Source organism: Xiphias gladius, chromosome 19 (assembly GCF_016859285.1).
Source record: "Xiphias gladius isolate SHS-SW01 ecotype Sanya breed wild chromosome 19, ASM1685928v1, whole genome shotgun sequence".
Classification (NCBI taxonomy): Eukaryota; Metazoa; Chordata; class Actinopteri; order Istiophoriformes; family Xiphiidae; genus Xiphias; species Xiphias gladius.
This window is the reverse complement of record NC_053418.1, coordinates 3,012,484-3,023,703: the sequence shown is the minus strand read 5'-3', so window position 1 is coordinate 3,023,703 and position 11,220 is coordinate 3,012,484. Positions and strand designations below refer to the sequence as shown.

The 11,220-nt window shown below is 42.9% G+C and overlaps 1 protein-coding gene across 1 annotated transcript; it reads right to left on the bottom strand.

Moving 5' to 3' along the window:
- Nucleotides 1-3,632: 3,632 nt before the first annotated feature.
- bmp3 (bone morphogenetic protein 3) lies at nucleotides 3,633-10,889 on the bottom strand. The gene is made up of 3 exons (XM_040156473.1): nucleotides 10,214-10,889; nucleotides 7,850-8,775; nucleotides 3,633-5,503 (listed from the first exon to the last, which is right to left on the bottom strand). Exons 1-3 carry the CDS (start codon nucleotides 10,488-10,490, stop codon nucleotides 5,312-5,314), a joined length of 1,395 nt encoding a protein of 464 aa, XP_040012407.1. The 5' UTR covers nucleotides 10,491-10,889; the 3' UTR covers nucleotides 3,633-5,311.
- Between the last annotated feature and the right edge of the window lie 331 nt (nucleotides 10,890-11,220).

Sequence of the window (11,220 nt, the reverse complement as noted above, 5' to 3'; positions counted from 1 at the left end):
GGCACCTGTGCGAAATGACGCAGGCATAGCGAGACCATCTGTGTGCACTACTTTAGAGTCGGGTAACGAAAAACATGCTTATTCAATTCTGCAATTCGAATTCCCAAAGATAACTTTTCAGTGGAAAACTTTGGACTTAATAGGCTTCAGTCTACAGGTCCAGTTATTCGTGCATTAACACTCAAGTACAGTGTTTACAATATGGTGGGCCGGAGCAGGCACTCAAAAGTGTTGCACGAAAGAAAACAGTGAAAACAAGTCAGAAGCCAAACGTTGTCCAATTTAATCACATACGTGAGAGAGTGGTAAGTCGGTGACATTTTCGCCACATAACGTGCCAACAACAGAGTGAAGCATCTTCAAAAATGCACAATTAGATGCTTTGTTATCTTGGCTGTAGTTTCAAAGTGGGTGAGATTACGGGTTGCAGCTTTAGCTCTGCTAAATTAGCCATCAGGCAAGAAAACTGTGACTGTGTCCCAGATAACTAAGCTGACCTTTTAAAGCATTATCTCATATTGCTTTGGAGGGAGTAGGCCTAAGTCTTGAAACAGATCAGTGTCTTATGTCACAGTATTATGTTTTGACATTCCTTAATCAATCTGCACCCATATAATAATCTTTAACAGAAACCGCTAAATGTTTTTTTTTCCCCTCTGGGCCCTCATGAAGGCTCCAGATGTGGTTGGAAGGGAAATTTGTGATGCAGCTGCAGAGTCTTTATTTCTTACAGATGAGGAGCTGAGGGAATTTGTGATTAGACGTTTGCAGTTTTGATTATGGCTGTAGAGGAACTGAGGTGTGCGGGGAGGAGATATGTGGAGAACAAACACGTACTTGGGAGAAGGAATTCCACTTAGCTGCTTAGACGGCACCTAACCACGACACGCTACTATCCCAAACATGAAATGAACTTGTGCTAAGATGCACCGAGAGCTCCGTGTGCCAACATGCCCTCACAGTTCCTCCACTGCCCAAACTAGACACAAAAACATGAACACCTTCTCCACTTAAGAGTGTGAGCATCCCACAGCAGGGTCCTTGACCCGAGGTAAATATTTACCTTTTTGGAGCTAAGTAAACTCTGCGGTTCCCAGCTTCTTAAGCTGAGGGAGAGTTCTGCTTAGTGTGAGGCGCTGACGATCTGAAGAGGAGCGGCAAAGAGGCCAAACTGAGCAGGAAACCTTCAGGGTTGAGGGGATTTTTAGAAGCTTAGGGGTTAAAAGAAAAAAAAAAGATATGTATTTTTGATTTTAAACACTTGAGGTTTACAGGAAATTGACTGTGTACCAAGTGTCTATGTATATATATAGATATATTACTGTATACTGTAATTTATACAGTGAAGCTACTTGTTCCTATATGTAAACCCTAAAACTGGGTGAGTGAATTTTATATATACACTGTATGTATGTATACATTGACTGGAGAATGTGTGTGTACAGTATGTACAGTACGTCATAATGTCCGTGTACGGAAGCACCTGAAATTCTCGGACGAGCTGTGGCCTTAAGATAATGACTTCTTTCAGGATAGAGCTGTGTTTGTTAATATTTTTAAGTTTCTGTTTTTTCATTTCAAAAGGTCTGCAACCAGGCTAGCCACGACCCCGCTACTGAGCATGCTGGCCTACAGGCCACCTAAATAAAACCTCCATCATTAATATCGTTACACTTGCTTCACTGCGATGACAGGCCCAAATGCCGGCCACCAAAATGGCATGTTGCTGCGTTTGTGTGGATTCAAGACTGAACTGTACCTCGAAATAAAGTTTTACACGGACAGAAATGTAACCAAGCTGTTTCAAGCCTCATAATGTATTCAGACCTCCTGTTTGCCGAACATTGTCAGCTCTGGAGGATATCAAATATATCTAAGCCTATATTTGAGCATTGGGGTTAGAATCTCCAAAACAGGCTACTTACATGATTTTAAAAGCAAGAAAACATTGGTAAAATTCACAATACAGTTACAATACATATACGGCATTTGACTAGTGCACTCCTACAAAATACATAGTGTATCTTTATATAAAATGTAAATATTGACTTTTTTAAGCAGTAACTGAAAGTTGTACAGTAGACCACCAGCTACGTATATAGACGTATGCAGCTAAGTTTTTATATTGAATTTCAGAATGACTGATCTTGTATTATATGGAGAATGGAACCAAGGGGGCAATACGGGAAATGCATTTTGAGTATTTTGCTTTGTTTGCATATTGTTTTGTGCCACTGTTCTTCCAAACCCTCAGGTTTAGAAACCACAAAAAACCTTGATAGATCTGAGTCTTGCATACTTTTATTCATTTCTTCGAATGCTTAGTAAGGAGGGTCAGAGCTCGGGGGGGGGGACCTTTTAAACAGTTCACCACACCTTCACATCAGTAGTGACAAATGTCCATCACAGATATAAAGACCATCAACATGCCAGCGCTTCAGTCTCCCCATCCCAGACCACACCTCTACAAGATATGCAACATACAGAAAATAAATAGATGCATGTTAAAGGTCATTTCCATATACAAATATATTTTATGAAGCTTATTGTACAAGCATTTCTTTTTTACCTACAGCATAACATTTACAAGATAGGATTGAACAGTGAAGCAGAATAACCTCTTATAAACTGCTGATATACTGTACTGTATATACGTGTGTGTCTTTGATACCTGTACTCCAAAAGACGATAGTGAAGATTAGACCTGGGTTGAGTCTCAAATGGAGCAAAAGCAAAGGCCCCCAAACACAACTCGTCATGCAGCCGTCAGGTCTGCAGCGTTGCACCGGCACAACCAGAGGAGGCCACTCCATTCTAGAGCATGCATCGGTAAAATATTGGCACCAGATGAGGAAGCGCAAACTGGAGGAAGCGTCAGTACAAAATATATAAAGTTAAACAATCTGCCCTTAGCTATTGACACAAAATAAATGTCTCTGAAATATCAAAATAATGAGTTATTTGAAATACATTTTAGAATAAATTCCACTGACGATCATCCTTATCAAAAGAATATGCACGATGTTCACTCACTGTAGACTATTTTGTACGATTAACATAAAACTTTCCTCAGCTGCTTGCTTTGACTTCAGCTTCATTGTAAACTGAGCTCAGGTCTCTGAACGACCGAACCCCTCTGACCAGGTGATGAATCAAATCAAACTTCTGAAAAGCAGAAATCCACCCATTCAAAAGGCACTTCTACCTCAAAGAGACAATAGAATGTCATCAACATATAGTGAGCTATATACAAAATCAATGTACAAGTCTATAGAAAAAAAAAAAAAGAAACGATTGCTGCTATATTTCAGTCTGTTTGCTCTAAATAAATATTTGGTTTCATGAACTCTGACAATAATGCACAACCCGAGGCGACGTTACGACATATAACTGATCTTCCAGGTGTGCCTGTTGTTCAAAGTTGACCTGACGCAAAGTACATGTAATGTACCCCAATGATTTATGTAAAATCCACTCCATACAGTAATATCAAAGGCTTATGCGACCCAGGAAACAGATCAGCTCTCCCCGATCACTCTATATATTGTATGTATTGCTCATCATATTTGGTTTTTATATATATATATATATATATATATATAAAAAGGGAATTTTGCAGAAAAATCTGATGAAAACTGAGTTTTAAAATCTCTGCAGCTCAATTTTTAATGACTTTAATGGACTCTGGCGCACAATGCAATGCTCATTTCTGTTTTCTCTCCATTTTCAGATTTATTTTCTATTAGCAGAAGCATTTTCTATGGTGTCTTTGCCACTACACAACACCAATTTCTGTAAACTACGGTTAACGGTTTTTAGATGCTTGAGAGCGTAACATCCAGGTGAAAGTAAGATTTTTAACCCATCTCAACTTTTAAAAATATCAAGGCATTTTTCCATGAAAACCGTTAAAACCAAAAATTATGAGCTTTCGTGATATGTAAGACAAAACTAATTCCAGACCAGCACTGTATATTGACTTGATAGAGATTTTTTGGTATCTTAGTTGATAAAAACGAATTTCTAGAAGCATTCATGGAGTTCATAATAGTTTTTCTTCATAAATGTTGTTCTATGCTGTAAATACGGTGCATAATTTTAAACATTATGCAATGACAACATGTTCTGAACTTTACCAATGCCAAAAACAAACAAGTTCAGCCTGATATCAGGCTCCTTGAAACCGCTAATATTAATCCTCGGTGCCTGATAAGGCTCATGACTTATCTGATTTCTTCATGAGCTTATCAGGTCCAACAAGGGTTTTGAAATTCCACACAAGCGTCAAGTGGCTTTTAGAGTCCTGTGGTTTTGCACTTGTAATAAACACACGGTGACAGACGTTGTTCAGTGTAGTAGTTTCTCAATTTTGATACAGTATGATTTATCCCTTTACCTTTCAAAATGAAATCTCATTAAGCTCAAACATTTTCCTGGCAAAGCAACGGTACTGTGGGTCTCTTCAAAAAACTCCCTTTTCCAACTGTAAATGAAGACCACAAATGAAAAGTAGCTTACTCTGCCAAATATAATAAACTCTTAAAATGTGGGTTCTGTACAACAAGGGGGCAGTGATCTAAACACAAATATGTAAGGCTATCTACCGTCTACAACACAATTCTGGCTTTGGAACCTTATATATCTCTCTATAGCAGCCAAACCAATAATTATACAATAACTTCTCGTATAGTGAATAACACAGTGATAGTACAGACATAAATACATACACATAGTAACAAAAACCATGCAAGTGCGAGCAGAGGTGACTTTGTGGTAATGACCAAAGACAACTTCAAGCTATGAAGAAGAGAAAGATGAGAATGCCCCCCCCCCCCGCACACAACCTCAGAAGTATCAGTTCAAACAGATCGTTTTTCCTGAAAAGTGATTCTTCCTTCAGTTTTTGTCTCTTACGCCTCAATCGGTATTTGTATATCTTGATAATGAGTTTTATGATTGCGTTCACCCTGCTATCGCCCAACTGAGCAGCGATGATAAAGACAAAGACAAACGGCGTTGCCGGCGGTGACATTGGAGCGTGGAGACCTGACTTTCCATCCCAGTTGTCGTCCACGATGATAACTCGCGCGATCCATTCCTTCCCATGAACAGACCAGACTCCTCTTCACCTGGAACAGCAGCCAGTCCTCTCCTCCAGTGCAAAAGGGAAGTTGTGTTCAACGGGTGTTTTTAAATGAATGAGCGTATGACTAAAGAAACAGGAGGAGAGAGTGTTGTTTGGCTGCGTGTGTTGATTTTTTTTCTTTTCTGTAGTTTTATGTGAACAGGCTTTGAAGGAAAGAAAAAAAAACTATCTACAGGCGCAGGAATCTACAGTCATGTTGGGGTAGACTTTCAGCACCACGTTCTTGTCCTCATCAAAGAAGAGGATGCTGAGGGAAGACATCTTCTCTGGGACGCAGCACGGCTCAGGGATGCCTGGGACGACACCCACTGCCCGCACTATGCTCTGGATGGTGGCATGGTTAGAGGGCTTCAGAGCCTAAAGCGAAGGGACAAAAAAGGATTATTCAGCTATAACCAGGATTGCGTTTTTAAAAAAAAATGCATCCAGAAAGGAATATGCTACGAGAACTTTGAGTTGCAATTTTCCACCATCAGAACCAATCACTTTACAAGCCAAAGTTTTCCTTCGATACTATTCGGTAATGCACTTTAATTCCTGATCACTCTGTAGAAGAATGTGATTGTTTTCCATTGTTAAAAAAGGGGAAGGTTTATGCCAAGTTGGGTCTTATTTTCTCAGTACTGGCCATCGTTCCTCTCACTGCCATCGCCAAGATCGCAGAAAGCACCATTGTTTGGAAGAGAAGAAGAAAGTGAATGCTATAATTATTAGCCCAAATGTTAATTGGTCACATCTGTCACAGTTTACAGGTCAAGTTCCCGGTTCTATTTTGAACTACTGTACTTGCCTTAGTTGTCTAGGTGAGCTCACTTTTGGTTTGAACTCCAAATGAATGTCTGTCCATGTGACTGCTCACTTCACGGCTTGTATGACTGCTGCTGTAGTGATGTGGTTATCTGGGGAATTACTTTTGTGAGTGCAGTGTTATCATAACCAATTCAACAATGGCCACACGCCTGAAAGTAAGAACCCAGGTTGCAATTTGCCAGAATGAGCTTTTAGGAGTTCTGGACAGCATCCTTTACAGAGCTGTTTTCCTTTTTCCCCCACCTCATCTATCTTTTGGGTCACACAGCAAAAACACTTGTCACGTTAGCTTACCTATCATTCAACACACAATTAACAGAATATTGTTCGGTGCGTCCAACATGCAGCTGCAGGTGGATCAAAGTCTACGGGCCTGAGCGGTAGCTCATTCCCTGGCAGTTCCCACGCACGTGTATCACCTGATCAGTTGCTTCGTGTCTTAGCAGGATCCAGTAAGTGACAGGCCTCTTCCCACACGTCACAATAACCTAGACGGAGCACCTTCTAATAGCAGCTATTTAGCAGCTTCTAAAGCTTTGACCTGACAAAAGGAGAGGTAACATCACAGGATCACAGAACTGTCTAACTGAGCAGCAAACCTTCAGGAGGGGGGGGGGCCTTAGGCCCCAGGCCCAACTTCTGGGACTAATTACATCCAACTACAAAGGGTGGTGATTCTGAGGTAATGAATTAAGTGGATGGAACTCATGCATTCCGACCATGTTTAAAATACCTGTGATGTTATCTCGTCACCAGGGGGCCACGGGCTACGAGGGGGGCTGATGTTTAACATCGCCCGAAGCACAAGTTTCTTTGTTTGTCTCACGTCTTCGGAAGTTCTGTCGAATGTGTAAAACCGTGTGTTATGTTGCCTGCATGCGAAGGGAAACTTTCACGAGTGGCATGGGGTTACACGAGGGGCTTCCTTCAAAGTCATCGCTCGTTTTCCCCGGGCACGGTTATAAAGTTTTATTGAATTTTGATGTGGAGGTCGGGCCACCTGCTCCGCGGGACGTTGTACAATCTGACCAGGGCTGTTTTTCACTTTTAGTTACAAACCCATTAAGATTACATCATCTGGAGTTTGACCACTTGAACTGCATCTTAAGTACAGCAGGCCTTCAACTTGGACTAACATTTTTTTTTAAAATTAAATTATGTAAATTTAGCTGTGATGCATATCTTTAAAGATTTATTGATCTCAATTCCTAAGATATTCTTTTAGAGGATACAAGCATGAATCAGAGCTTCAAGCAGTGCTACGACTGTATCTAATTTAGCTCGCAGATGGCATACATTTCTGTCAGCTTCTCTGGCATTATCGTCTTTAATGTAAGACAGACAGGCTTCAGGGACTTCTGATGTTGAAATATTCCAAATTAACATAATACAGAGCAGTGACAGCGACAGTAAACAAGGGACTGATAGGTGCACTGATAGCTGAACCTGTTCTATTCATAAATGTATACCATACTGCATGAAAAAAAGCACAAAAAAAAAAAATCAGGCCTTTGGGTCATTCAATTCAATTCCTGGCCGACAATTTTACATCTTTTGTCAGTGAAGAAACAAACCAGGTGGACGTATAAACCAGTGGTGCAGTGGTTCACAACCCTTTTGCCAGTGTCAACTTGTGACCCATTGTTACAAGTCTTGTATCTGTGGGTCATCACCAGATCAACCACAGAGTAATTTTTTGCTCCTGTTTTTATTTGAAAAAGTTTTAAATAATCCAGAAATTCTGATGTAATATCTGGAGAAATAAAAATAATTTTGTGTAGAATGAATGCTCTGGCTGCTGTCCCATTATCTTGGGACCCCTAAGATTTCTCTGACACCTCTTGTGGCGTCCAGAATCACTTCAGTAGTGCACTACAAGACTCTGAGTCTCACCTTTGGCATGGGGAACTGGCAGGACCCTGAGCAGTAGTAGGCGTCAAACGACTTGGGGGATATAATCCATTCGCTCCATCCAATGTCGGCAAAGTCCACTTTAAGGTACCTCCGCGCGCAGTTCCTGGGCTCGTTCCACTGCTTCTTTCGCGCCTTTTTAATTGTCTGCTCATCGAACTGCAGTAAGGGCATCTTGTGCCGCTGATTCTTGCGCGTCTTTTTACGTGGCCGACGGGCCTGCTTGTTTTCAAAAGGCTCGTATGGACTCGTCTCATCCCACCCGGTAGTCTCGTACGGATACTCGGGCCCAGGAAGCTCGTTGTTTTGCAACGGGAGCAGAACGTTCACCGAGCGCTTATGTCTGGGCTGTGGCTTCTCTTGTTCAGTGTTGTTTCGCTCGCGCAGTCCCAGTTTATGGAAGCCGTGTGAAATGGAGCCCTGCCCTCCCACTGAATGGTGTCTCTGGAGGGTGGCTACCACGCTCTCCGGTTCTGAAATGGCAGAGTCATTGGCGTAGACCAAGATGTAGGGTGAGCGGTCTGACAGGAGCTCCTTCCATGGCTGGGGCCCTTGCGAAGCCACTTCGATCCCGATAAGCAGCTCGTCGTGGTGTTTGGCCTGGTTGACCACACGGGTTATGTCCTTCCACTGCCAAGATATGAAGTCCCTGTAGAAGGTGGACACGTTGATCCGAAAATGTCCGAGAGTCCTCATCTTGTTATCCACGGAGGCAAAACTCCAGATGACCATGTGGATGTGGCTGTGCCTCCGGGGGCCATGGCGGCCACAGCTTTTGGATCTGGAGCAGCCCTGGGTGGTGTTTTGAAGGTCTCCGATGTAATAATGAAGAGTGGCCGACAGAACATCTTCTGACTTGGTGAGGGAGGTGAGGTTGAAAATCTGCAGCTGCTTCTTGTTTATAGTACCTGTGCGTATAATGAGTAATACTGTTTATACATGGCAACACAGTTGTACAGGATTTAAAATGACAAAGACATCATAATAATAATTATAACAACAACAACAATAATAATAACAATAATAATAATAATGTTTATGTATATATGTATTTAAATACATTTCCAGACTGATCCAAAAAAGTGCTATTAACCCCAGTTATGAGATATGTGTCTCTAAGATTTCTGCAATACCGTGGAAGTGGAAGGAGTTTTGTTTTGTTGCGCTGAAAGAAAGTTTAACAATAGGTTTAAAAACGTCTTTTTTTCCAGAAATACCCCTTACTGAGGCCAATCCAGACATTTAACAGCTCTAAGAGGGACTCTTCCCGCTGAGGATGGTAGTTTCTGTGAAAATCTTTCACAGAGAGGTCAGCGGATGATCCACAGTAACCAGGACAATGTTTCTGGGAACTGAATGTGTGGACTTTGTTTAAAGTGATATTTCAGCGCTTTAAGCGACACAATTTAGTTTCCTCTCGTCGCCTTTGCAATGGGGTCGGGACAGAAATCTCCAGATATCTCAAAACCAGGCCAAATAAAACCAAACTAACCTGAAACTGAAAAAAATAAAATAAATATGTTTGGGATTTGGGTGAACTGATCCTTTACATGTTATGATATGCAGCTACCGGACGATAGGAGGCAGTGTAATCTAACAAACTTCAACCCTAAGGGGAGACCGGTCGCCTTTAACAGTACCCGTCCCCGAGTTGTAGATAACACACCGTAGCCTCTCGGTAATTTAAGGCCGATCAGACTAAAGTGATTATAGCAGTTCCCGGGGAAAAACACCCGCAGAAGCACCTCAAATGGGGAAGCTCACTGCAGCGATCCGTCTCTGCTGCGGCACAGGCGGGCCGGGCAGCTGCCAGATGCCGGGCTCGAGGGAAGGTCTGCCTGGGACTATCTGACAGTAAAATCTTACGGCGTGAAAACAATTGTGTGGGCAGACAATTCTGAGTCAAATGCGGAGATCTGATGCGGAATCTCTGTCTCTGGCACAGCGAGGGGGTAACAGGTTGATCCCAGCCCCATGACTGGATCAACAGGTGTATCTCAGTTTCAGCTTAGCGAACCAGCGCGTGAATGGCACCGATTTTCACGACTTTTTTTTTTCTTTGTTGTCGCTGTGTTTGTTTTAAACCTAGATGGGGATTATCAACATTTCGCTACGGAAACGAATCGAAGATTTTAAAATGTTCCTAAAGTGCGCACACGGCTCCGTGAAAAACGCAGCTCGGTGCACTCGCACCGTGCGTATAAATCCAACTGAGCGAGGCAGAAGGAGACGTTATCAGATCCAGTTGCCATTCGGCAGTACTCATGCAACGAGGCATGTATGCATTCCCTTTCTAGACCGGTAGAATTCCGTGTTGTAAACGTGCGTAAAACTTTGGATACGTACCCCAGTGCGCCTTGAAACTGCGGACAGTGTTGCCGTCCTTGAAGGGAAATCCCGCCCGGTTGTACTTCGCGTAAAGCATCTGCATGTGTTCCGTCATTGTATCCCGTAAAAGCAGATCCTGGTCTTCCTTTACAGGGGGCTTTTTATCCACCGAGTGCGTAAAATCCACCCTTCGTCTCTCGGGGATATTATCGGTCTTCAGCATCGCGCAGTATCCAACGCACAGATAACTCCATCCGTAAAGCAGCACGACCACAAACCGAGAGTAGAGAGCCATGCTTGAGCCCGAGCGAAGGTAGCGACAGAAAATGGATCAGTTGTGGAAAACCTAGCACGTTTCCAAGAGTGGTCCCCTATCTCCGGAAAGACATACCATCACCTGAGGAATAGTCCTCTGTAGGGAAATGATACCATCACCTCTGACACCAGTCACGGCAAACAGCAGCGTTGTCCCAGTTGTCTCTGCGTTGCAGGTCTAAACGTGCTACAGTCAGTAAAGGATAAAAGTCCCAAAGCGCACGGCGGAAGGTGTCAAGAAGCAGATGCAGGAGAACTACGCTGCTAAAACACCGACGCTCCCGGTTTTGTATACGAGCTCTGAGCTGACTTCGGGTCCAGCAGCCAACCGTGCCCCCGTCTCAGCTTTCATTGAAGGTAAAGCATGTTGTGCTTGGTATTATAGGGCTTGTGGGACCAGCTGGGTATTCCTCTATCGCACACACACATCAAGCACGCGCACGCACACGCGCGCACACACAGACACACAGACACACACACTCAGAGGGAGGGAGAGAGAGAGAGTTTCCTCTTAAAGATACTTTTACGCACATTCCGCCTTGAGACAAACTATCTCATCTTATCAGGGGCTGGAGGAGGCTGTTTTGTCAGTCGATCCGAGACGGATTTTCAAACATATTTTATTAAAAGACATTCCATCGATGTACTGAACGGGTTGCAACACCTAAACTGCTGCCGCAGAACAGCCCCCTCCGTGCGTAATTTCTGCT